The 27938-nt window shown below is 34.9% G+C and overlaps 1 protein-coding gene across 1 annotated transcript in view; it reads left to right on the top strand.

Moving 5' to 3' along the window:
- Positions 1-998: 998 nt before the first annotated feature.
- Positions 999-27938, top strand: part of LOC148952748 (uncharacterized) — a 44466-nt gene continuing 17526 nt past the window's right edge. Inside the window, exons 1-7 of the mRNA XM_089087768.1 lie at positions 999-1244; positions 5851-5996; positions 9892-10060; positions 12854-13114; positions 13161-13320; positions 18589-18661; positions 22783-22841. Of these exons, the coding sequence (XP_088943894.1) occupies positions 999-1244; positions 5851-5996; positions 9892-10060; positions 12854-13114; positions 13161-13320; positions 18589-18661; positions 22783-22841 (1114 nt within the window). The remainder of the gene's footprint in view (positions 1245-5850; positions 5997-9891; positions 10061-12853; positions 13115-13160; positions 13321-18588; positions 18662-22782; positions 22842-27938) is intronic.

The following is a 27938-nucleotide window of genomic DNA, read 5'->3' as shown; positions in this document are numbered from 1 at the left end:
AAATATGTCTTGCGTCACGGTATCCCAAAGAAAAATTTAGCGGGTAATGGAACCAATTTTATATGGACATACATCTGAAAATTAGAAGAAATTATCTGTATTAAAAAAGTATTAAATACTCCAATTCATCCTCAAACAAATGGAGTGACAGAAAGATTTAACGGAACCCTAATTAGTATGTTGAGACGTTTTGTAAGAGATGATGTAAAACAATGGGACAAAATGCTTCCTTATGTCCTTTTTGCATACAGAGAAACTCCACACCAAGCTACAGGGTTCTCGCCATTTGAATTACTATATGGGACAAACCCAAGGGGGGTGTTAGACATTTTAAAGGAATCATGGGAGAATGAGGAGAAAAATGAAGAAACAGTGATAACCCATTTGCTATCACTACGAGAAAAACTGCATAAATACCACGAAATTGCGAAACAAGCACAAGGGAAATATGCAGACAAAACAAAACCATGGTACGATAAATCTGCCCAAATGCGCGAATTCAAGGTAGGGGAGGAAGTACTCATTTTATTACCGGACGGAAATAATAAACTGGAAGTGAGATGTAAGGGACTTTTTAATTTAAAAAAAGAAAATGAATTATTTTAATTATATGATAGAATTAGATGGATTGAGAAAAAAGGAAGAAGCTTACTATGTGAATTTACTGAGAAAATTTAACAAGGAAAATGAAAAAGAAAACTTCAAGGAGCCACAAAAGCGCTGTCTCATGATTTAGACCTCAGAACATGACGAGGAAAGTGCCCCTTTAGGTACAATAGACCCGGCAGAAACACATAAACGCCATTGACAGGGTTTCGGCAGAAACATATCTGAGCCAGGCTCAGAAATCCCAATTAAATAAGTTATTCACGAAATTTGCAGACGTATTAACAGACCAAATCGGAAAAACAGAAAATGTAGTACATAAAATACTATTAAAGGACAAGAAACCAATAAAACAATACCCATACAGAATACTGGAAGCAAAAAGAAAAGAAATGAAAAAAGAAATTGACCGAATGCTCGAGTTAGGGGTGATAGAACCATCAAATTCAGAATTTGCAGCACCAGTCGTATTAGTCCCAAAGAAAGATGGCTCCATTAGATTTTGCGTAGACTACAGAAAACTGAATAATATTTTCGAATCAGACGCTTACCCAATACCAAGAATGGATGAAATTCTAGAGTCAGATGGCTCCGCAAAATTTATATCAATTTTAGACTTGAGAAGGGGATATTGGCAAGTAAAAATGGACCCAGATGATTCAGCCAAAACTGCCTTTATTACTCCATTTGTGTTGTACCAATTTAGGTACATGCCATTCGGACTAAAAGGGGCACCAGCAACATTCCAAAGGCTAGTAGATTATATTTTAAATTCCTTACCCTATACAAGAGCCTACTTGGATGATATTATAGTATTTTCAAACTTGTTCAATGAACATCTAATCCATATGGAAAAAGTAGTAACTAGGATGAGGAGAGCAAGACTAGCTTTGAATGCAGAAAAATGTAAAATAGTAGCGAAACAGAAAGAATACCTAGGACACAAAATAGGAAACGGTATAATAGCCTCAGTAAGGAAAAAAACAAAAAAAATTAGAAACGCAGCAGTTCCGACCACGAAGAAAAAAGTTCGGTAATTTTTGGGGTTGGCAGGATATTATCAAAAATTCATACCAAATTTTGCAACAATTGCTACACCTTTGACGGAGTAAACAAGAAAGGGGGCCGTAGACCCCATTAAATGGTCACAAATTGATCAAAGTGCATTTGATACACTGAAAGATGCTCTTTGTGGCGAAAGGATACTGTAAAATCCAGATTTTTTCTTACCATTTTTGCTACAAACTGACAGTTCAAATTACGGATTAGGGGCAGTTTTATCCCAAAATTTCGAAGATGGGGAACATCCAATCACATTTATATCCAGGAAATTATCAAAAGCAGAATTAAAGTATAGCACAATTGAAAAAGAATGCCTTGCGATAATTTATGCGGTCAAAAAACTGGACTATTATGTATATGGACGAAAATTTACAATAGTGACAGACCACAACCCATTGAAATGGCTAAATATAATGAAGCCAGGTAACCGACGATTAGCACGGTGGGCCCTGTGCCTGGAATACGACTTCGAAATAAAGTCAAGACCAGGGACAGATAACGGGAACGCTGACGGCATGTCCCGATTGGAATAAAAAGATATATAAATAATAGGAGGAAAAATAAAATGTTGGATGGGCTGTGCCTTGAACACATAGACAATAAGGGGGAAAAGAGGTCAAAGACCCATGGGGAATAAAAGAAGATGGTTACAAAAGAGAGATGAATGATCTACGACGGGTTGGGGGAAAGTTGGGAGATATTAAATGTCGAGTCGGATTGGAAAAAGTTGGAAATGAATTTGAGATTAGTATTATCAATTCAAAAGATATATCGGTCCTTTATGAGGGGGAGGAATCCCGTGGGGAAGATCCCCTGCGGGAAGTTGCAAAAGAGTTCTTTTCCTAAATGCACAACTGGCGGACAAGTTGTGATCCCTTTACCGAGATCTTGCCTTTCTGATCTGGAGTCCATGGGGGATACTCTCTCCCAGTCACTTCATACTTCACCCAAACCTTTGTCCAGTAACCCTATTCATAGCTGTTATTCTTCATGGGAGTCGACAAGTATTTTCGGCAAATTGAATTCAGTGGAAGATGTATCCCAATTTCATCTTCAATTAGCATCAGCGTATATTCTTCAGTTAATTATCCCAGGGGAGGGAACCCAGAAAAAAGGCGATTCATGGATCGCTCAAAATTTTACTTCATTCCCAGTACCCTTATCGTTTTCACAGGCCTGTGTATTTTCGGCCTTAGACTATTTGAAATTATGCCAAGGGGCAATTTACTTTTTTTTATCGAGATTTGGGGTTGTTTCCACAGATGGAAATTAAGAGGCTAGTGCAGCTAATTTTTCACGATGGCTGGCATCATCACATGTGCCAGAAATTGATTCTCTGCTCCTCTCAAATGTAAATTCGTGAGAGCAAGAAAATTTTTGTTTTTGATTGTGCTGTGCACAATGAATTTCTACGACTCTCGAGGAAGACATCCTGCAATTATTTCCAACGAAGGAGGAAGAGAGACTGCTGAAAAATGAGAAAAACGTTAGATGACCCTATACTACTCGTAAAGGAAGACGCCCTATTACTGCAGGAGCACTATTGTAGATATTAACCTTTAAGACCATGTAAACTTGATTAATATTCAATGTAAGGGTCGTTATTAGTTTAATTTGTTTTATTTTAATTTGAATGTATTTGAATTTCAAGACACTACGATGGGGATGTGGGCAGTTTATCTTAGGAGGGAGGTGTTAGAACCCTTGGTCCCAGTTTTGTAAAATAAATGTCCCTCCCAGATTCATTTCTTTCGGCCCCTTAATTCTTTCCTTCTTTAAGTAATAAATATTAATTTTCCTATTATTTTTTGACGCCATTTTGGGGCCTCTAAACTGCGTACGTGTTTAATAGACCACGAGGGAGAAATTGCGCAGTTAGGGCGGTTGATGAGTAAATTAGTAGTCTTAGGATTGGCTGGAAAGATTCATTTACCACCCTCGTAACCCCTCTCGCAGCACGCGGTTAGCGGGCTGGGAGAATTTGTCCTTTTTCAGTTCAGTTCATTTTATACCGCGTGACTGTGAATACAGTAAGAATTTTCTATGTACTCTTTTTAACTTTTCAGCTTAGGTCGAATCTAAAAAAGTTAATTAGAAATCTTATCGGTAAACTTTGGCTTTAAATGTGGCCATAGACCATCCAATCACGTTAGTATACGGAACCGTTGGAGTAACCGTGGAAATCCCACTAATTTGGGGCCAAAGAGGGATCGTCCCCCTCCAGTAAGTGGCATAGCAACTCTTTGCGCCATTTTTGCCTTTAAAAGTGGTGACCCCCGCACAATAATTCTCCAATACCCCTCCTCATTGAAATATCCTCTAGACAATTCAATCCCAGTGACAATTTACCCTGGACAATTACTCTTAACCAGTCTGTGCGTAGAATTGAGACGGAGAAGAGAAACAAAACATATAAAAAGAATTTGTATAAGAATTCTGGCAAATACCCCAGTGTATAATTTTCCCTGAGAAGTTCACTCCCTAGAAACTTCCCTCCCTGTGGAAAAACTTCCAGCAGAAAATTTGTCCCCTCTCTCCACCCAAAAATGTATGCATACATCCCAATAACAAATACTATGCGTAAACAATGGGCAAATTTTATAACTAAAAGGTCTTTCCCCTTAGGCTATGGGGGGGGGTCAAATTATATCCATAGCAATATGAATTGGGCGTTTCAACTCTACTGAAAAAAATGACTACCTCATAATTCTGATCGGACGATTCTAGGAAAAAAGGGGCGGGGAAGGGGGCATAGTTTCCCTCCAGTTTTTTTGGTCACTTAAAAACGCCACTACAACTTTTATTTCCGGTCAAATGAGCCCTCTCCCTAAACACGCATCTGTGATCTTTCTTCTGGCAAAAAATACAAAATTCCACATTTTTGCAGATAGGTGCTTGAAACCTACAAAGTGTGGTTCTCTGATACGCTGAATCTGATGGTGTGATTTTAATTAAGATCACTTGACTTTTAGGGGATATTTCCCCCTTTTTTCGAAAATCAGGAAAAAAAATTTCAGGCTTGTGACCTTTGATGGGTAAGACTAAACTGAATAAAAATTTATATGTTTGAAATCAGCATAGAAAGGCGATTCTTTTGATACATCCATTTGTATCAAAATTCCGTTGTTTAGATTTTCGGTTAATATTGAGCCAGGTTGCTCCTTACTTGCAGTTTGTTATCATGAACTGTTCATCCAAAAAAAAAATAATTACAAAAGCAAGTTGAGACACTGATGTCTGGATTTTGTTAGGTTTTGTTCATTGTCTTTTTGTGTTTTTTTTTCATAATAATTTTTTAAGCTCTTGACAACATCTAGGTGCTATTGATTTGAAGTTTTATTTACTCCTAATCAGAATAGGCCATATTATTCCAGCAAAATCAGAAATTCATATTTAAAAAAAAACATGAGTCAATAGCAACATGTTTCTTTTTTATTCAAGAGTATAGTAGTTGTAAGGGTAGTAAATGAATCTTATATCAGTTGGGATAGGAGTAGAAATCAAAAGCGCTGCTGCTCTAAAGCCCTGGTAGAGTCAATTTCTATTGTCCTTTTTTTCTTTTCTTTTTTGTAGTAATTTGGTTTATTCCTAAAAAAATGTAAACATTACAACAATGCCCAGAGGCTATAGCCTGCAAGTACTAAAGACAATGCAACATCAACAAAAACAATTCAAAATTACAATAGAGGAAGAGAAGAGCAAAAAGATCGGAGCACATCCATAAATACGGATGTTTTTTTGTAGCCCCCCCCCCCCGAAAAAATTCTTTGGTAAACCCAAACTTCAAAAAAATATCAAATCCCTAATACAAACATGCCCCCAGATATCCCCCCCCCCTGAAAAAGCGAGAATAAAACAATGATCAAACTAGAAATATCAAAATAAAACTAAATTAGAGGTAAAATAATACAGTTTCATAGAGCAGGGCTAAGAATGTAGTTTTGTCCTCCCTCACCTTCTCCGAAGCAAATCATCTGATTTGCCCCCAAAGTGTGAATTTTTAATGCCAAAATAAACTTCTTTTTTTGCTTTAAATAGTGTTTACTATGCTGTACAATACATTAAATATAATTATGACGTATATATTTATTATTGCTTTTATTTTCATCCGTTATTTATATTGTTTTAATTTATTTGTATTTTATATTATTGTATTATTGTATATTATATTATTTATTGCAGAAGAAGGTAGCCAAAGAAAGCTCATCATCAGAAAGTGACACCACTGAGGATGAGTCACCACCACCTAAGACGAAATCTGCACCTCCACCTGCAAAATTGACTCCAGCAAAACCAGCACCCGCTAAAAAGGCTGATAGTGATTCAAGGTAGGAAAAAAATGATTCTTCATTCGTTAAGGTGATTAGGGTCACCCGAACTTGTCCATTATAAATTCTCTCGTTTCTATTGCCAAATTATTTAGAATTGGTTGCGCAGTCCGACACCTGCTTTCCCGGAAATCTTAGAGAAATCATTTAACTTCTAACGTTTTTTGCTGGAGATAAAGCTATTCAGGTTTAATGAAACTTATTATCACAAGTTTGCATATTTTTTTTTTTCAAATAAATGAAGCAGAATTTTCTTTTAAAAGCTCAGGAAAGGGTAGTTTCTAAATATTTCTATCATGTCTGATTAAAAAATGGTATAAATCAGCTAAAAAGAATTATCTCTTGAGTAATTTGGCTGCATTGGGAGTCCACTTTTGTGTCATCTGCTTTGATTGATACGTTCGGCAACAAAAGGGACATAAAATTTCATTAAGTTTCCAGTCAAAATTAACAGCCAAAAGAAAGATTCTCGACAGCTCTCAATAATGGTTCCCTGAGAATTCACTAATGAGCCCTTTTTCTTTGTGGCGTTCAGCTGATGCTGAGGCTCACAAAATGATTTTAAAGTACTGCATCTTATTAAAGAAAAATATAGGATTTGGAGCTCTTTAGTCTTATTAACTTGCATTAAATCTAGAAAAAGTTACTTGTGAAGTATACTTCATGCTAAATAAAGAATGTGAAGTTTATTGTGAAGAACCCGCCATGTCACCGTATCGTCTCTTATTCTTAATATTGATAGTTTTCTAGTTACTTAATCAATTGTAATTAAATTATGATTTTACCCAATTGTTCACTTTCTAAAGAATGAGCCTTGTAGATCTTTTTTTAAAATTTTGAAAACCTTATTTTCATCAACTTTTGGTATAAAATTAATTGATAAAAACATGTTATTGCTAGTTTAACTGACAAATGTGCAATGGTTTCAACTAATTAGTTTAGCAGTACACAGAAAAAGGAAACAGAATTTCTGAAAAAAAAAACAGTTTGATTTTCTCTTATGTTTATTGCTTTGACCAAACTAGCCATGATCTCGGTTTATAACTTAGTTAATATTTGAAAAGCTGCAATAGGAGAACTATGTAGAACAATGGCTTGAGTTTTTTTTTTTTTTTTAATTCTTTTAAAATGGACTTAACTTTATTTTTCGGCCTACAGCAGGCACCTGCAAGCTGGGTGAAAGTCAGAATCCAGGAAATGGGTGAAATAAACGGAAAATATTGGGCAAACTGGAGGATTATGGACATTTCAGAAGGACAGGACCAAAGAAGTTCTTTGTTCATATACCCGTTTATCACCATATAAACAACCAATTGATCTTTTCACATAGAATGTTCAGTCTAAGACAAAATAGGCTAAAATAGTTCAACAATATATATAGGCAAAAATTTCACTTTTGAAATTTTGTATTAAAGAATTTTGAAAGCCGCTATTTTTGGTGATTACAGTTTGAAATTTCGAAGAGAGAAAAAACCTCTATTTGGCAGTGCTTGAACTATCAAGAGACCAAATTGATACTTGTCTCTGTAAAAGAAGACCCGGCAACTGAAACCATTAAGCGCCGATTTGACCCATCTGTGCGCCAGAAATGGCTCGGAAGGATCTTTTCTTTTTTAATATAAAATAAGCACACACAAAAATCCTCAAACAAATAACTTGTATTGTTTTTTTTTATCGATTTGAATTCTCTTCTTTAAATTCTTTTTTTTTAATTTCTACTTTTTAATATTTTTTTTTATATAAATAAGCGCACACAAAAATTCCGAGACAAATAACTTACATTCTTTTTTATCAATTTGAATTCTCTTCTTTTAATATTTTTTTTTTGTCGTCCATAGAACAAATACCATTTTATCCCGAAAGAAGATTTAATGCACCATTCATCGGGTAAAACAGATGACAATTTTTCTTTATTCTGCTCATTTAAAGTATACTGAATGTGTTGAAACGTATTTTGAAGTATAGTGCTTATTTGAAGTACATTGAACGTCCTGAAACCTATTTGCAGCATGCACGCATTCGAAGCTTATTTCAAGTATAGTGAATGTGCTGAGACGAATTTTTATATGGACGAATCAAATTCCCTCACCCAAAAATTATTTAGTGTGGTCGTTTATAAAAATCAATTTTTTCTTTATGCTTTAATAATAATTATTTGAAAAAAACTACGTTTTCTAAAGAGTTAAAGAGGCTGAGTTACAATGTCGAACCCTAAAACGTACAGGGATTAGGAGGCACAGTTAGGGGGCTGCCGCCCCCAAATCCCCGCTTTCGCAGCCTTTAAATAAAAAAAAGTTTTTTAAACTGAAAGTAAGGAGCGACATTAAATCTTAAAACGAACAGAAATTATTCCGTATATGAAAGAGGATGTGCCCTCCTCAACGCCTCGCTCTTTACGCTAAAGTTTTTATTGTTTAAAAAAAGAGTTGTGAGAAAGTCAAACTTTAGCGTAAAGAGCGAGGCGTTGAGGAGGGCACAGCCTCTTTCATATACGGAATAATTTCTGTTCGTTTTAAGATTTAATGTCGCTCCTTACTTTCAGTTTAAAAACTTTTTTTTATTTAAAGGCTGCGAAAGCGGGGTTTGGGGGCGGCAGCTCCCCAACTGTGCCTCCTAATCCCTGTACGTTTTAAGGTTCGACCTTGTAACTCAGACTCTTTAACTCTTTAGAAAACGTAGTTTTTTTCAAATAATTTCTGCACGTTTTTGTACAGTTTATTACTTATTATTGCTCCTTGTAACTCAGCCTCTTTAACTCTTTAGAAAACGTAATTTTTTTCAAATAATTTAAAAAAGAAGCTGAGTTTCTTTTTAAAGTTTGAATTCAGTATTAAAAAAATTGTTCTGATTGTGGATCGAACCCGGGTTTTCCGCCTGAAAGTCTGGAGTTTAACCGCTAGACTATACAGACACAAAAGTAATTGTTTTTTAGTATATAGAAGCTATTTTCGACGGAAGCAAATTCCCAAAAAACTTGATATTTGGTTTTTGGAAAACAGGGAAGGAGTGATCAAATTGAGCTGAAATTTCGAGGATAAGCTCCCAGGTCCCAGGAAAGAGTATCCTCTAAATTTCAGCCCGATCAAACAACGGTAAAGGGGGGTTGTGGTCGGACAAATTAACATGGGCTAATATGGGAAACGAAGGTTTTTCGAAAATGTAAATTCGGGGGATAATTTTTTCGGTCTGAAAATATCAAAAGGCCCTAACAGGTCGAATTCTGCTTCGAATGAGTCCTCATTCAACCGGATCCGTTGCCAACTGTGGCCTGTAGGCGTGGCTAAGAAAAAAAAAGAAATGAATTTTAAGTGGATATATTTGGTTTTTTCAAAACAGGGAAGGAGTAATCGGATTGAGCTGAAATTTCGAGGATAAGTTCCCGGGCCCTAGGAAAGCTTAACTTCTAAATTTAAGCCTTATCGGACAACGTTAAAGGGGGGCTGTGGTGGGAGGGTCGAAAATTCCGGCCCAGTTTACCCCATGAAGATAAAGTCAGAGGAGGATTAAATTTTGCAAGTTTCTTAGTTTGAGCTTGGGCTACAAAATGCGATTGCCGCCGTCTCTCTGCGACCTCTAGGACCTGAAATCGCTTAACATTGTGGTGGGTCGCCTCTTTATAGAGGCACAAGTGTGCCTCCTTGATTCTTTAAGGGGTTCCCTCGGAATATTTTGGAGCGAATAGGCAATAAAGTGTTTTGACATTTAAGAACCTGAAAATGGACACTGTCTTTTTTTTCTTCTTTTTTTTATCCTTTATATACCTATATTCTATGTGAATTGTTAATTTTAATATAAGAATTTTTATATGATTTTTGTACTAACATGGAAAAATGCCCTATGTTGCTAATTTGGCCATAATTTTTTAAGAATTTGCAATAATAATATTACTTTGTAGTGAAGAGAGTTCAGATGAAGAACCAGTTAAACCAGCCCCCAAAACTGGAATCAAGTCATCAACAGCAACCGCAAAACCAGCTGCAGTAGCTGCAAAACCTACAGCTGCAAAGAAAACAGCAGAGAGTAGCTCAAGTGAAGAAAGCTCAAGTGAAGAGGAGACATCTAAGGTTGGTGCATTGTTCTAGACTGTTACTAAGGCTATCTACTACTAATAACAACTCACTACAGCACCAAACCACCTAAGGCATAATAGTTTCACACGCTCCTCCTCCATCCCAACCTATTTAAAGCCTCCCTCTTTGCACCCTCCCAAGAAGTTTCGATTGCCCCTAAATCCCTCTTGCAACCTCCTTACATCCAATTCGATGTCGACCTGCTATTTGCTTGGTTGCAAAAAGTTCGGTTTATCGTTGCAGTTGTAAAGGTTATTTGCTCTTTGAACTAAAAAAGTGGCCGATCACTGGTTAATATATGTATAAAAGGCAGCTTTAAGGCTGGAGTGTTCGATGCTGTAAATTCTCCTGAAAAAAAAAACCTAAAGAAAGTATAAAAATATATGTTGATTCTACCAAGCTCTAATGGGTTATTTTTAATAAAAAACAATATATAAATAGTAAGAAATATGAATAACTAAATCAATGCTGGATTGAAAAAATAATTAAATGAGTTTATATGTTATGCCTGAACGAACAAATTCACCCCTATCTTTACCCTAAAATCCTATCTCTTAAAATTATTTTTATCTCTTCCCCCCCCCCCCCTCCTCAACCGTCAGACCACTGAACTCCCTACAGAAATCTAACAATATATCAAGTTGCCGCTCTTCTCTTATCGTTTGCGGTACTGTGATGTCATAAGCTAGAGCCAACGTTCTCAAACTGAGGCATATCTCATCAGGTTGTACATAATTGAATTTTCAGTGACAAAATCCTCCCCCGCCCCCTATAAAGAATTGAATGAATGTGCTATTGCACCCCTCTTAACATTTTGGTGGTACAGTGGTGATATTTCTGTTCTGTCCTATTTCAAAATTTTGAGAACCAGTGAATTAGAGGGTTGAGTTTTCTCAATTATCAGCTACCGCCGTGGGCTTACAAAACCACTTGATTTTGAAACCTGTATGCTGCTATGTTTTCAACCACTAATGGTTGGAGCTGCTTATCATTCACTGATCTGAAAATGACGCTGTTACCTTAAGCACGTATTTTTGTTTTGTCCTTTTGCAAACAGAATCTGTTGTATTCAGAATATCAGAGAAAGTTTTTATTTATTTATTTTATTTTGTCCAAAGCCGAGATGAAAAGTCGGTAGCTTCTTTTTAAGCTAAAACATAAAATCGCGAAGAATAAGAGTTTTATTCTGCACTGAGGACGGTCAAGCGGAGTTCTTGACCGAAATATTTGCATAATATGTCAGTTTTTTCACTGGCTGTTTATTGTCCTTGTTTTTTCTTCGTGATTTCATGTTTTATCATGATTAGCCAGTGTGGTCTTGGATTTTTTTTTTTAAGCCCGGTGACGAGTTTTATTTATAGCTTGGTAAAGTATACCCTGTTGTGTCTCATGGATGGAGACTTGATTTTAAACCTTCAGGACATTTTTAATCGGGGAAGGGGGTAAAAGGACTTAATCGTGTGTTTTGGGGAAGGGGGCTAAAAAAAAGAATTTTCAGACCTTATGAAAGAGTTTATGCTACGTTTTTTTTTCTTTAGTAGTGTCGTCATCAGACTTTAATGGTGAATTAACAAAATATTTATTGAATTAAGTCACTCATCAACTTATTTGCAGCCAATCCACTTTATTAAGTTACTTCCTTACTTTAAGTTAAGTTACTTTACTAAGTCGTATTATAATGATATTTAATGATGACATATAACTAAGATAAGTATTTACGTATCAACCAACTATATCAGATTATAACTAACTAACTATAAATCTTACTAGTCAATCTGCTTCATTGTTATTTTGCGGTTTGTATTCTTAACCACAGTGAAGAATTTTCAGATCTTGAATGTCAGTCAGTCTCTGACCGCTTACAATTAATCGAATTTCTTTTTTGTTATCTTATATATTTGTTTATAAAACATCCCTCTTAGATTTAATGCCAAACTTCTTAATTGTACCGAATTCTGACTCTTGTCAGGGAAATTAAGAATTTTTTTTTTTTGGGGGGGGGGGGTTAAGCGGGGTCAGAACTACGATTTTTGTGGCTGCTCATTTGATGAATCGTTGATAACGGGGCGACCCTTTCCTCTCTTATATGATGGAAATATATATATCTGATTTTTGTGGATAGTATAAGCAGATGTGTAGGATTGTTAAGTCTTTGGTGGGTGGGGAGGGGCATCGAAAGAGGAAGAGAAGCACATTTTCTTCTGTTTTGGGTTAATACCAATCATGGAGAAAACTATTCTGATCCCTTCCATGCTCAGTTATATTTTGACCCTATTTTTGAGCTCAAAAGTTCATATAGACTAGAAGTTTTTGGTAAGCCGCATACTAATACTTGAGTTACTTGACCTGTGGCTCCTGCCGCGTGATATATGGCGTAGAGAGCGTAGCAACTTCGCTCCTCCAGGTGGGCGGATCTGCTGCTATGAGGTGGGCCTCTTCAGCAGCAATGACGGGCATGCTGAGGAACTTATGTGAGCTATCCTTACACTTGGTCCAAGGTCTGCTCCTCGGGCACGACCAACCATTGGATGTGGGTTCGAAGTTGTATACAGCAGAACCACCCGAGAGTTTACTGGGCAATTTGAGTTGAGAATGGTTCTTGATGGGTAAGTGCAAGGAGCCTCTTGTTACTTCCAAAATCGTCCCATCGGAACCCTTCGATTCGACGGAGTTGTTTCGTCTGGCAGGCGTCTTTCGTGCTAAAAGAAGCGGCTATTAATTGCCGCTATGTATTAATGGCAAGATACTTATAAGATCCCTTTCTAATGCTGTTGTATTTTCCTTCAGAAACCAGTTGGCAAACCAGTTGTGCCTCTGCCAAAAACGGTTCCTTCAAAACCTACCCCTAAGAAAGCTGACAGTTCTGATTCTGAATCATCATCAGAAGAAGAGGCTCCAAGAGGAAAAACTACTGCCTCACCTGCTGCACCGGCTAAGGTGGCAATTGCACCTAAGCCGGCTGCACCCAAAAAAGGGGAAACATCTAGTGATTCGGATTCTTCAGATGATGAAGGCCCTGCAGCCAAAGCCACTCCAGCTAAAATGGCGGTTCCTGCTCCTAAACTTGCTCCCAAATTAACACAAAAGAAAATAGAAACTTCTGATTCGATCCGATTCCTCTTCTGAAGAAGAGGTTGCTAAACCTGTAACCAAAGCAGCTACACCAGCTGGAAAACCTGCGACCAAAGCAGTTACACCAGCTGCAAAACCTACGAAAAAGAAGGAGGAATCCAGCTCTGAAGAATCCAGTTCAGGTTAGTCAGATTCATCTCTAAATATTTAAATACTATTTATTTAATATTTAAATGTAAGTATTAAAAGCATTCGTCTCATCATGAAAAAAAAACAAACAAAACGGAAATATGCAAATCAACTTTAATCTCTTCATATGGTAATTATTATCTATTATAGTTCATTGATTATCATCAATTGATTAATTGATAGTTATCTAATATAATTGATTAATATTATGATCTATTGTTATTCCTAGCCCTTTTGCTACTGATAATTTCGTTGTTAGTTAAGGAAAACTAAAGATTTAAGAATTAAGCAAATTTATATTTAAGCTAACTGTTATTATGAGTCACTATTACGTGTTGACTGTGTTTGAATGAATATTTTATCTAAGGAGAAGTTAAAGAAGAATTTCTTTAACTTTTTTCTCTCTTTGAGTCTTCTCTTTTTTTCTCTTTGAGTCTTCGATTTTTCTCTCTTTGAGTCTTTGTGTGTTACTTGAATTTCTATTTGAGCTGTAGTTTTTATGTTTAATGCCATGTTGCAATTCTTTTTTCTTTTTTCTTTTTTTTGAATCTCAACCGAACCAAATTTGTAAGTCTTCATTGAGTTCTTTGAACAGCTCGAATTTAAAAGAAAAAAAGGTCGAAAATAAAATTATTCTATCGAATATACCGAAAAATAATAAAATATACCAAATAAAATCTTTTGTATACTATAAAAACATTGTGTGATTTTGTAAAAACTATGTTTCATAAAATATATTTTGCATTTGATTTAAAATAATAAACAATTTAAAATTTGAGTATCGAAAAATAAAATTACAGACAATATTTTCGAATATTATTCAAAGAATTAGGGCTGTCACTGAAAACTAGTTTTGTTCTTTAATAAAAATAAATACAGTGAGTAAATCCCTATTTTATGTTTTTTTACAAATATATCGCAGCACTATCATAAACCTAATTATAGAATTTAATAAATGAAAATAAAGAGAGAAAAACGGTTATAATATGTAAATAAAGTACTGAAAAAAAGTTAACAAACTTTAAATAATAAAAATGTGAATATTTCGACTCGATGTCCGGGAGCCTTTATCAACGGGAAAAATAAGTAAAGCTAAATTAAACACAGCATATGAAGAAAAACAAATAAATATAACTCGCATATTAATAATATCAAGATATCATTGCTATCGTTTCCCTATGTTTTTATTTAATAAATTCTGTTAATGGAAAGGCAGTGTTGTCTAAGGAGTCATTTACTAAACTAATTATTTGAAGGTTTACTTGCAGAAAATCCTGAGCAGTGTATGCATACTTAATATTTTGTTGGATGATGTGTAAACTATATATATATACTTTATCTGGAAAGTCAATCATCAATCTGGAATGTACTGGTCTCGCAAAAATGTTTATATATATACTTATATGTATATATATATATATACACACATTTATATATATATATATATATATATATATATATATATATATCATATATATATATATATATATATACTTTCGCGAGACCAGTACATTCCAGATTGACCAGTACATTCCATGATGTATGAAGTTTGAGAGGGGGAATCCATATACAATAATTTAAAGATGAAAGAACGCTTTTCAAAAGACCTTACTTGTGCCGAATATTCGAATATTACCTTCTTCGAACGTCTTAAAAACATGTAGGTATATATGGGCTATTTGTGGAAGTCTCCATTTCTTCTCCAGTGTATAGAACCCTTGTATTCTTGAATATATTTTTGTTCTGGGAATTAGCCGTATTTTTGTTCTAATAGATTGTGGTATCTTTGATTACCCTTGGTTAGGGTAATCAAAGATAGGGCACGAGGGAAGTAGCTTCAGCATTTTTATTGGGGGCGGGGGGTTCATATCTGGATAGTCAAGGGGCATGGTATATAATAGTTTTTTTTTAATTTTTTGGAGACGGGTATATTGGCCGAAATTAGTCTCCAACTTATTTTTTGAGCAGCTATAAGAGCTAGTTTAAAAATGTGCTCATCATAAGTTATGGTCTTTTTCTGGCTTTTCAAGTTCAATCTAAAACTTAACTTCAACTTAACTTTCAAGTTAACTAAAACTCCGGGGTCGACACAACCCCCAAGGGCCCGTAGGCAGCGTTGTAAGTTATGCCCTGGGGGAATATATGGTTCTTATGGAAGGGATGCTCGTAAAAACTTCAGAGGGGCTCATTTGATTGGAAATTGAATGTTCTAGTTCACTTTTTAAGAGTCAAAAGAGATCCGAGGACAACTAACCCCACGACGCCCCTTTTCTCCCTAATGCATCTGATAAAACTTTTAGATAGCCATTTTTTTACGATAGTTCACAGGTCAGATAACAAAAACCTTGGTTTCACCACTATTTTTGATACTTTGATAAACATTTGATTTTGAAAAAAAAAGTTTGGTTTTGAAATAAGGTATTTTTTTAAACTTGAAATTTTTTGCAATAAAAAACGAACAAAAATGAATTAAAATAAAACTTTCCGAAAAAGAAGTTTTTCAAAGAAAAGTTAAGTTACTTAAGATCAGCAGATGGGCACATATTCAAAACATTATAAATGAAACTTAAGATCACTAAATAAACTTAAGATCACTAAAAGGCCATTTTAAACTTAAGATTGTATTTTTGTTTGCATTAATTGTTTATTTAATTTCTTTTCGTTTTGGGTTTCATTTATACTTTAATAGCAAAATTTTTTTTTTACGTTTTGAGCTTGATTTGCATATTCAATTTAAGCATTACTCGCTTTAAGATTTATTTACTCATTTATATTATTACTTGTATGTTTTTTGCTATGATTGTTTCTTTAATTTCTGTTCGTTTTGGGTTTCATTAATTTTTTAATAGTAATTTCTGCTCGTTTTAAGTTTGAATTTTAACAGGTATTTGTATCTTTTTTTTATCTATTTGTTGTTGTTTTTTGTATCTATTTGTGAACAATGCAGAATTTAGTTCAAAAAATTGTCTTACTGATAATCAAGAGCGTTCCCAGGGAGTGTTAGTGACTCTGAGAACTTGAGCTTGAATAAGTGCGTTCAGGTTCTTGGAGTCACTAACACTCCCCGGGTACTAGACCCTGCGATACGACGAAGATTTGAGAAAAAGTATCTACATTCCCTTGACAGAAGAAAAGGACCGAACTAAAATTCTTCATGAGTATATGCGAAACACTCCGAACACATCGACTGAGGAGGACTTCAGAGAGCTCGGCAAACAATCAAAGCGGTTGATGATTTTCTCGAATCTGCGTCTGATTGCAGTGACTAGACCCTGCAATACTACGAAGATTTGAGAAAAGAATCTACATTCCCTTGCCAGAAGAAAAGGACCGAACTAAAATTCTTCATGAGTATATGCGAAACACTCCGAACACATCGACTGAGGAGGACTTCAGAGAGCTCGGCAAACAATCAAAGCGGTTGATGATTTTCTCGAATCTGCGTCTGATTGCAGTGACTAGACCCTGCAATACTACGAAGATTTGAGAAAAGAATCTACTTTCCGTTGCCAGAGGAAAAGGACCGAACATAAAATTCGGGTTCTGTCTTTTTCGTCTGGCAACGGAAGGGGGACTCTGACTGAGGAGGACTTCAGAGAGCTTGGCAAACAATCAAAGGGGTTGATGATTTATTGACTGTTTGCCAAGCTCTCTGAAGTTATTTTAAAATCAGTCAAATTAAACTTGTATTCCCCTAAAGCTGAACAAGTACATGGGATTTCAGCGAGATTAGTAAAAGATTGTCCAAACGTTTCAGTAGCATTCAACTTGTCTCATGTGGCTAAACATCCAAAATTCAATAGCCAAACGATACATTGTAAAACATTGCACTTGTTACATGTGGCCAAACCGCCAAAATTCAATGGTCAAACGATATACTGTAAAGCATTGGACTTGTTACATGTGGCCAAACCGCCAAAATTCAATAGCCAAACGATATATTGTAAAGCATTGGACTTTTTACATGTGGCTAAACGCCTGTTTTTCTATCATGGACCTGTATCAATAACTTTTCCATAGAAAATCAGGCAAATAGAAATTGCTCCTCGAGGCTTTGGCCCTAAGGTCATCTGCTTTTGGGCCTGTATGCGGTTGCAACATTAACAGCTGATTTACGGTGTATCTTTGTTGTTTTTTCTTCTTTTTATATGTTGTTTTTATATGTTATTTTTATACGTTGTTTTTTATGTTTTTTCTTCTTTTGCAAGTTTAGATTTTTTCTTCTTCTTTCTAGATCGTTTCGCAAGTTTGTCTTATGGCTTGTTTTTTAGCTCCTCTATTTATGTCGGTTGTCTATATGCTAACAACTCGTACTATTGTTCAAAATATTAATATGAGAAGGTGGAAAATAGTGATTGGAAAAGAAAAATTTTAAATGTAGCATATTTGTATATGATTTTTGTCAAGTAGTTTGTTACCGTTCAAGCAAACTGTTATTACTGAGTAGATTTTCCGTTCATGTTTGTTTCGTGACCACTCAAGTAAATATTTGGTGGCAAGTAAGTGAAATGTTACCATTGTATATTCTACCCGATTAGGCTGAAATATGGAAAACATGGGAGAGTGTGTACTTTCGTAAGAATTTTCTCGGGCTCACATTTGGATGGGGAATACTATTAATTTCTCCTTATTTGGAGAAATGGAATGGAAAAACAAAGAAAAATTGCCCCCTCCCCAACACCTAGGCCTTGAAAGATATTAAATCGCTACCCAACAAATATTTGTAAATATAATTTAAAATATTGCCTTCATACAATGCCTGCTGACTATTATATGACTAGTTTAGATTTTTCTTCCACGGATTTTTTTTTTGCATCTAAAAACCCTTGCATTGAGTCTTTTGTCTAAAAATTATTTGCTTTTCGGCCTGTATACAATATTAAAATCTGGAGTACAGTATTTTTAAGTATGAATATTAGCATAACATTATATCATAAATGAAGGTTACATTAGAAGAAAGTTATTTCCACCGAGAAAATTTTGTCCCACAAGCCTAAGAACCTTTTTGTTTGCTATTAGGCTAAGGGATATTTGCATATGCATATATTTTAGCATCGAATGCATGTTACTGTGATAATACCCTGATTGCATTAATTAGTCCTTAAAAGCTGACATCCTTCGCCTTATTCATTTTGTTTGCGCTAATTAATTAGTAGAAAACTAATAATTGTATTAATTCTTTCTTAATATAAAGAAAACAATAATAGAAGGTGATTTGATTTGCCCAAGGTTAGCACTCGTGAACTGTTGACTTTTTTTAGATGAAGCTCCAGCTGCTCCAAAACCGGTTGCCAAGACTCCGCCCTCGAAAGCCCCTGCTAAGAAGGATTCAAGGTAATATCCATGTACCAAAATAAATTAGTGCTATTTATTTTTAAAAGTGACAGTAATCGGCAATTCTTAGCTAGTTTTCTACTCTAGTACTGAATGGTATTATTGACAAATGATAAATTGATGTTGATTCTGATGATATCGTTTCATTACGTGCTTGGATTTTGACTTAAAGATCATGCTCGACTGTGTTACCAGCAGGGCTTCCACTTCTAGGGAGATTACCCTATTTAGGGAGAAATCTCTGCTTTTAGGGACATTTATTTTGAATCTAGGGATAAAGGGAAATTTGGTGTAAAGTAAGGGTTTTCAGTGAAATCTGGGGTAAATTAATGATTTTAAGAATTCCCAAAAGGAATAATTCGACCAAAAGTTTGTTCACAAGCTGCTTCAGTTACCAATGCTTAAAAATTGGATAGATAAAAGAGTGTCAAACAAGTCAAAGAAAAATACTTTTGTACCATACTGTAGGTTCTGTTTGAAGTATGAATATTGAGGGAAATGAGAGTTGACCAAGCATGCTCTGATCAAGCAGCCTATAAAAGCAAGAAACGAAATTGAAGCACAGGTTGGCCATGGCGGCATTGAAAAACTTCTGACTGTAGGCAGTAATTCCAAAGAAATTGAACAGCGCATCTGCATATTTTCGGCAGAACATAATCTGCTCTTACGTCTTGCAGACAGAATGATCCCTCTCCTAAGAAAATTATTTCCAAAACACCAGGCCCTAGCAGGGGTCACTATTGGTAAATAGAAAGCTATAAATATTTTGAGACATAATTTTTCTTTGGTACTACACAACAAGTTAGTCGAGTTGCTCAAAACTGCTTTTTTCTCCGTGATAATTGATGAGACCACTGATTGTGCTAGTGATAAACAACTAGCTATCATTGTAGTGTGTTTTTTAGTGAGAAAGATCTAAACCTTCATGGCGAAGTACTGGACATGGTTAGGAGTAGTGGTGAGTCGGCTGGGGGCTGACATACTGCATCAAACAAGTCATTGAAAAAAACTCGATTTCCTGGCAAAATACTGTTGGACTTTGTGCAGACACTACTAACGTCATTTTGGAGCCAATAGATCTGCTTCAACGCTAATGAAAGCCATGGTGCCCCATATCTTGAATGTGAAATGCTAATGCCATTTTATTCACTTATGTTCATCCTATGCATGCTTGTCACTTCCCAAGACACTAGAAGACTTGGCGCGAAATATCTATGTCCACTTTTTTAGAAGTGCTTCCAGATGAGATAAGTATGCTGAATTTCAGGAGTTCTTTCAATGCAAAGTACTCTCAATTATTGCACCAGCACAGACCAATTGGTTGTCCCTTCAGGCCTGCATAAGGAGGCTTATTGAGCATCGGGTTGATCTTACTCAGTATTTCATAGAAACCACGTTTGACGACCCAACTGCAACCAATGACCTTATCTTGTCAACATTAAAAAGTAAGTTGACGAAGCCATTGAAACATTACAATTCATGAATTCATGGACTACTCTCTCGGCCTCTAACGAATTCAACACAGTTTTCTATCTGAGCTTCCACTTCTTCACACCCTAAAGGCAAGTGCCAGCAAACTTGCATGAGCGTCTAACTTCAAGAAACTGGACTATATTCACAGTTTTAGTTTGTTTACCGAACTGGATCCTTACCTTTCAAGTGAGTACCTGCATTTAGACCAAACATATATGGTAATAGATGCAACCGACTCAATGCAAGAACTGATAGATGCTCAAGAGCCAAGTGATAATATTGATCTCTTGCCAGTCTTGTCGAAAACACTATATTCCTAATCAAGCAGATCCAAGAGCGTTTCAAGTTTGAAGACAAAATTTATGACATTTTGGCTTTGGCTGAACCAAGGAATGCAAGAAATTTGAAGCAAAACTCTCTAAGACCACTATTTGCGAGATTTTCTGTTCTAAGAGAATAGTGTTGTATCCAGAAAACAGACGTAGAGTGGAGGTCACAGGCAATGACTGATGTCTCTGAGCTTCATTTGGGAGATGCCCAAGTTGAAGACCTGGATGAAGATATTTAGTCTGGAGACTTGCAGTGGCGAAATCAAGTACCCGGAATTGCGAAAGTGCATATCACGGATCTTCTCTTTACCTTTTAGCAGTGTACCAGCTGAGCGTTTGTTTAGTCTTCGGAAATTTATCAAAACAGACATCCGAGATAGTGTCGAAAATCTCACACTAGTCTCACTTATTCGAGTCAATTGCTGGTTGAAAAACGAAGATAAAACTTCATCCACTGTCAGCATACCGAAAGCTGTCGCTGGCTTCAAGACGAAGGCAAACACTACGTACGATGAAGTGCTGGAGATGACACTTGATTAAACTTTTTTAAGTGTTCTCGGTAGTGTAAAAGATGTTATATCCATCATTATCTGAAGTAAAAATAACAATTTGATGCTGCGCTATGTTTTTTTCGTGTAGATTGTACGGAAAGTAAGGCAAAATATCTCTTTTTTCTAGGGAGAAATCAGACCTAAATACAGGGAATTTTAGGGAAAATTGAAAAAAAAAATTAGGGTAAATTGAGATCGAAAAGTGGAAGCACTGGCTACCAGTGTAAGAGAGAGCCAGACGTCGGCGCTGTTGCTTTTCTCGAGAGTGTCCTGTTCTGGGCGAGGGCTGGAGCTTTCCTGGGGTCGATATTGCGGGTAGTGTTTCGGTCGTGGATGACCTTCGCCCATCTTGTACGTTAGGTTTTTCGGGATGTTTGCAGTTGGATCAAGATCGAAGAGGGGTTGAGCGGTTGTTTGTAGCTTTAAGCTGCTCAGTGACGGGTGGTGTATATATATATATGTATATATATATATACATATATTATGTGTAAAATGGTAATAATAATTATACTATGGTACCATTGGTTTTTCGGGATATTTGCAGTTGGATCAAGATGGAATTGCTCGGACAAAAATGCTTTTGTGGCAAAACATTTAGTTTCATCAAATGATGTTTTGTCAAAATATGCACTGATCATAACGCGGTCGTACGGACCTTGTCTACTTTGTGCGTGAAAGAAAAAGCTTATATTGGCGCGTTAATCTTTTCAGTCATGAATATGGATGTTGTACAGCAACCGAGAAAATGTCTCAAATAAGCTCGATATGAACACGGTTTAACGGATATAGAGTAATATTCACATGAAAATAAATGAAATAGAAAAGAAAATGACATAGTTTCAATTGGCCTAAAATAATTACAATCAGTAATAAAGAATAAAAAAAAAGTTTTATACTATCAGAAATATGGTTAAGTTTGGATACAATTATAGTATAAACGGTAAAAAGGAGGGGAGGGGGTAATCAAATAGGTAAGTCAGTTGTAAAATAGTTTTGAATGTAATTAATGGGTTTGACAAAGCCAATTAATGGTTTTGACAAAGATTCTATCAATTGTGTGATTCTTTTAAATATAGGTTCAAAAACTGCTCATTCTTTATGACAATTCATGACAATTTTACATAAATCGCTAAATTTAGGCATCCAAGCAAATCATGTTTTTTGTTTTTGGTTTCGAACAAAAATTTTTGGGGATCTTTTGATGATCTCTAAAGGGATCCCGACCCTTAATTGTTGGTCAGATTATCTGAAATACACTTTCTTAATCGGTTCGTTGCCGTCACTTTCACATCTTGAAAAAAGTCTAAAAAATTTTTTTAGTTTTATTCTCCTTTTTTTCTGTCTTCTTCTTCCTTCATCGTGTTGGATTTCTCAGGTTAAATTTCTAACGTTTTCACATCTCCTTTATAGTGTGTACGCTTGATTGATTATGTCTTATAATTTCTCTTCTCTTTTTCCTTTTTCTTCTTTCATTGTGTTTGAGTTTTGATGACTCTTATTTTTTTCTTTTTTAACGTAATTACTTTGTTTTTTGTTGTTTTTTCTGAATTAATTAATTTGAGTAAATTTGGCGAAGTAGTTCTTCATTATGGATTTTTAATTATCACAATAAAAGGAAAATATTTTACTTTAAAAAGGGCTTATTGCCACTTTTTTTATGTGTCATAAGCAATGTTCTATCTTTTTTTAAAGATGAATTAGATTTTATTTTTATCATCGTATTTGTTTAATCATTTCTATTTGCGTTAATATTGTCTATGTATCTTAGCTCTGAAGACAGTGACTCCTCAGAAGAAGAAACACCAACCCCAGCGAAAAAACAATCAGGTATTTATTTTTATTTACTTCAACTGATTCTCTGGAAAAAAAGAGACAAGCTTATTAATTACTTTCAAAATAAAAGTGCTAAAAATAGGATTGACGAACGGAAGAAAAAATATATAAATCTAAAAAAGTTAAATAAATCTAAATGTAAAAATAAAAAGCAACTAATCTAACAACAGGTTTATGATAATCTACATCATTTCATTTTGTTTGACAACACGTCCGTTATTTTCCATGAAAGGTCTCAGGCAAATTTTCAGGGAGGCAGCTGAAATCAAGAAGCATATATATATATACACACATTCAATACCGGAGAAACTAAGACCCATTTATTAGGATCTTATTAATTCCGATCCTTCATATATTTTTGTTTTCACAAATTTCTATTACACAACTCATACCTAATAATACTATACACGTTAAACAATTATGTAAGCGTTATTTTACGCGGTAAATAATAAAGCGTTCCAAGACGCTTTATGTAAAATTATTTCCCATGTGGCAGTTATTCAGCTGCCTTTTCACCATTATTCTGAAAAAAAAAAACTTTTATTTTCATATTAGTTCTTTAAGGTTTGTCTTGAAGACGTATCTTCTGTTTTTTACTCATTACTTACCTTTTTTTGCATTTTGCATTTGAAATGTTTTCATGCTATTCCACTTTTTTACTGACCTGAATTGTCGCTTTTTTCATCACTGCGAATTTTTTTTGGGTTTTTTTTTGTGCTTTATCAGCGTGCACACTTAGCTGTCTTTGATTGTTTACCTTTGTGGAAAAGGGTAAAATTTTAATGCTAATCGTTACACCTAAAGATTTCGTAGAAATTTTAGCTAGACACGACCAAAACTAGGGTGAAACAAAGGAAAATAACTAGGGAGAAACTAAAAATTCGATGGTTTATCGTGGATAATGGCTGGAATCAGGGCCATATCCAGGATTTTTGTTTGGGGGGGTACAATTTTTTAACGCACCAGAAATGTGTTTTTATGCTTTTTATTACGTTTTGACGAGTCAGAGAAATATTTTGGAAGGGTTGTTCAAACCCCCTAACCCCTTCCCTGAATACGACATTGGTTGGAATTATATGCTAGTCACTGCTACCCCGGTATTTAACCAGATCATAATTAAAATTACATCCCCTGTTACTAGTTAGAGCTGTGTAGTGGTAATGAGGCTTCATTTTAGAAGTGGAGGATTTGGGTTAAAGCTACACTATGGTGACGGTGTGAAATGATGACTGCACCTTAGCGTAATGAAATCAGACACTAGACCACGGTGTAGGATCTTTTCGTTACTCCAGTACTCCATGCCATAGGCAATGTTTTTTTCTGTTGGCATGGAGCTTTCCTATCAGAAGCAGAATCATGGCTTCAAGAAGCGAAAGCTCGGCTAAATAACTTCAGATAGTCCTCTCAGAGGGGAAATAAAACTTTTAGAGCAAACCCTCGCAGAGCTTGCCAAAATGCAATGTATTACTCATCAGTATTGCTGAAGGTCTGCACTTCCTGTAAAAGCTATCGAAGTTATACCATTTTCTTGTAATAAACAGAAACTGGTGGGAAAAAAAGAAAAAGAAATCCGAAGTGTTGCTTCTACAATACTATGTCTTGTAGTTGTATTTGTCTGTTTTTCTATCATGGACCAGTTTCAATGACTTTTCCACAGAAAATTGGGCATATAGGAATTGCTACACGAGGCTTTGGCCCAAAGGTTATTTGCTTCTGGGCCTGTATGCGGTGCCAACACTTTCAGTTGCAATATATCTAAAATTTATTTTTTATCAATATTTTTCATTTCGCAAGTTTATTCTATGGCTTTTTTCCTTTTTTACATCTTTTCTCTCTTTTTTTGTTGGCTGATTCAATGCTAGGAACTTGTATTTATAATTACCTATGTACATAATGGTAGCTTGAAAATAAGATTAGATGTATATTTTTGAAACGTGGGCAGAAAATAAGCTTAAAAATATGTGTCACCAAACAGTTTAAGAAGGTATAACTTTCCTTTAAAGATGTAGTTGTTTTCAAAAATGTTTGAATTTTTACAGAAAAAAGCGTTGTCAAGATCAAATCATTACTTTTGCTTATTTATTTTTATTGTCTATAGTAGCAACACTGACAAAAATTTAGGCCGGCCCTAAAGACTTGGTGATTTTGAAGCAACCAAATGAAAAATCTTAGAAATTCGTGGCTTTGGTATGAATCATAGCATAAATATTAAACAGTGGCGAAAATTCCTATGCTCCATTGAAAATTTTTGGGACACATATAAGTCGCACACCTTTCTTCATAACTCCGCCTTCGTTAATATTTATGCTGTGGTAGCAACTGAAGGTACCACTATTACGCAAAGGGAAACTTCCCTTTCCGTGTGCTGTGACGTGTCCTGTTTCTGAACCAAATTTTTGCTACTGTTGAATATTTATGCTATATTATGAATTTGCTTAAGGTCGGCCTAAGGGCTAATAAATGTTTTTATTTGATGTCATTGGCACTTTAAAAGCTAAAACCCTTAGGCATGTTCATACTTTTGCTTTTTGGGGATGTTGAATTTTAATTGTATTATAATTTATTCTTTAGTCATTATTTTTATTACTATATTTTCTTCTTTTTATTAAATCGTCTTCCTCAACTCACCCTCTTATATTTTTATCACATGGATGTGTTAAATTTGTGAGCCATTTTTCAAGCAATTCTGCAAGTTAAATCGCTTCGAAGTTTCAAAGAAAATGCAATATTACAGAATCAAAATTCCTCCACTTGTATACCCCTTTTGCATAAATTAAACAACATAAATGAGTGATTGTGCGTTGGAAAAAAGAAAATTAAAACAAGAAAAGATGAATATTGTGAGCCAGCTGAAAAAAAGCGAAAAAAAGGATTGGGCGCAGCAATACATAAAAAAACATTATTAAAAAAGACTTATGGTAACATATATTATAAAGCAATGGTAACATAGGCTCGAATTTTTGATAAGATCGAAATATATTCTATGCACTCGTTTTCAATGCATAAATTGGGCGCAGCAATGCATAAAAAAATATTATTAAAAAAGACTTATGGTTACATATATTATAAAGCAATGGTAACATAGGCTCGAATTTTTGATAAGATCGAAATATATTCTATGCACTCGTTTTCCTCGGCTAATCGACTTTTTTTGTTTATGTATTTATAACCTCCATAAATTGGATATCCAGGCTATGGAAAGCCCAATCAGTTTTGCACCCGTATTTTTCACTTTTATTCATAGATTCTAGACAGAAAAAGTTATTGTCTACTTTTCAGTCTATTTACAAAACGAGTTTTATTGTGTATATATATATATATATATATATATATATATATATATATATATATATATATATATATATCAGGAGCTGCCTCGTCTCTGTCTAAGCTTGCAAAGTCCCACCGCTGACTAATTTCCAAATCAAAAGTAATTAATAAATTAATTGCTTAATTTATTATGCCCTGTCATTGCATGCTAGTATTATTAAAAAATTAACTGTGTGGCAAAGAATGAAAAAGGTAACTTATTTAGCACGATTTTGGGCACTGTAGTTCAAATATGCTTAGCAACTTCGTTTAGTTCAGTATCTCTTCAAACTCGTCACTATCAGAAAGATTGCATGACCCGGAACACGTGCAAAGAGAGTCACAATTGTGGACTCTGGCCACTGTATATAAATATAATGCAGTATGATCATTCCCTTTCTCAACCAATATACAAACCCGGACCGAGATGCAAGTGCTCCGGAGAACATTTAAACAAGTGTAAACATAAGCGACATTAGATTTTTTACTGGTAGACAAGTCAGATTTCTCTTGAACGCGAAACTTGGCTTCATCTTTGTAACACTAAGTTTTAAAGAATCTTAATTTTAAATAAATTTATTCCAATACATATATAAAAATCGGTAATTAGTAGTTCAATGTTATTATTAGATGTTTTTAGGAATTACAAGTAGGTTTTGAAGTCTCGAGTTGGTTTCAAAGGTATTTTGAGAAAGTTTCTGCGAAAATACGTGTTCCAGGGTAATATACAGTGTACCGCTGATGGCAGATTAAATGGGAGGAGCTGTTTGTACGCGCCGAGGATGTAGTAGTCAAAAATCACTGAGTCGTGATCTTACTGTTATATTATTTATATACAGTGACTCTGGCACAGGGGATCTTCCATACAAGTGCTTTTACATTTTGGGTATATGAAAGACTTATAGATAAGGAAACATATTAAGGAAAAAAACATATTAAGGAAATAATATGCAGAATAATTATATTTAATCTTATTTTATATGCAGCTAATATGCTAATTGTTGTTTTTTCATTTTTTTTCTAATACAATTATCATTTTTTTCAATAGCTTTTCTTCAGTTTTGAATCATCTCTGAAACAGAGCATCCTTTACAAAATTTGTTTGTAGAGGAAGATAAAGTAATTGCAGTGGCGTTGACACGAAATTCATGAAAAAAGCCTATTGACTGAAAAATATTCTGTGAAAAAAAGTATTTATAGCGTTTTGTTTTAGAAAAATTGTTAGAATCTTGGGTTGACAATACCGCATAAAATTAAACAAGCTTTATTGTGAAAAAATAAAGTGAAAAAAAAACTGAAATAAGTGGAGATAAAGAAATAAGAGGAGATTGTTTTCTTAATGTTTTCTTATCAAGAGGTCCTTCTCTAGGCATATACCTTATATATTAATGGAATGAAATACAACCTGTTGAGATTGGCTACTTTGACAATGAATTTGTCAAAGGAATAATTCCAAAAGTTATACTGTATATCCATCCGAAATTTGGGGTTCTAATGCTGCTGGTTCACACTCTACATCCTGTGGTATGTTTCCCCGTTGGTATATAGATCTCGGAATTTGATGCTTAAAGCTGTCTTCAGCACACAGGAAGTCTTGCATCAATTTTGGCACATGGAGCGAGTCTTGCCTATTCAAGTGACAGGCTTGCTATTTGTCAAAAAGACGCAGCAAGTGAAACGTTCATTTGACGCCCTGTGTGCCGGTAATGGCTGAGGAGGTTTTTTTTTTTTTTTTTTTTTTTACGGATCAAGTCATTAGGATTTTTTACTTTGGCTGCTATT

This window comes from Artemia sp. Qi Xiang Cuo, chromosome 4, assembly GCF_049724085.1.
Source record: "Artemia sp. Qi Xiang Cuo chromosome 4, ASM4972408v1, whole genome shotgun sequence".
NCBI lineage: Eukaryota > Metazoa > Arthropoda > Branchiopoda > Anostraca > Artemiidae > Artemia > Artemia sp. Qi Xiang Cuo.
Note: the sequence above shows the minus strand (reverse complement) of the source record. Positions and strands in the feature narration are given on the sequence as shown.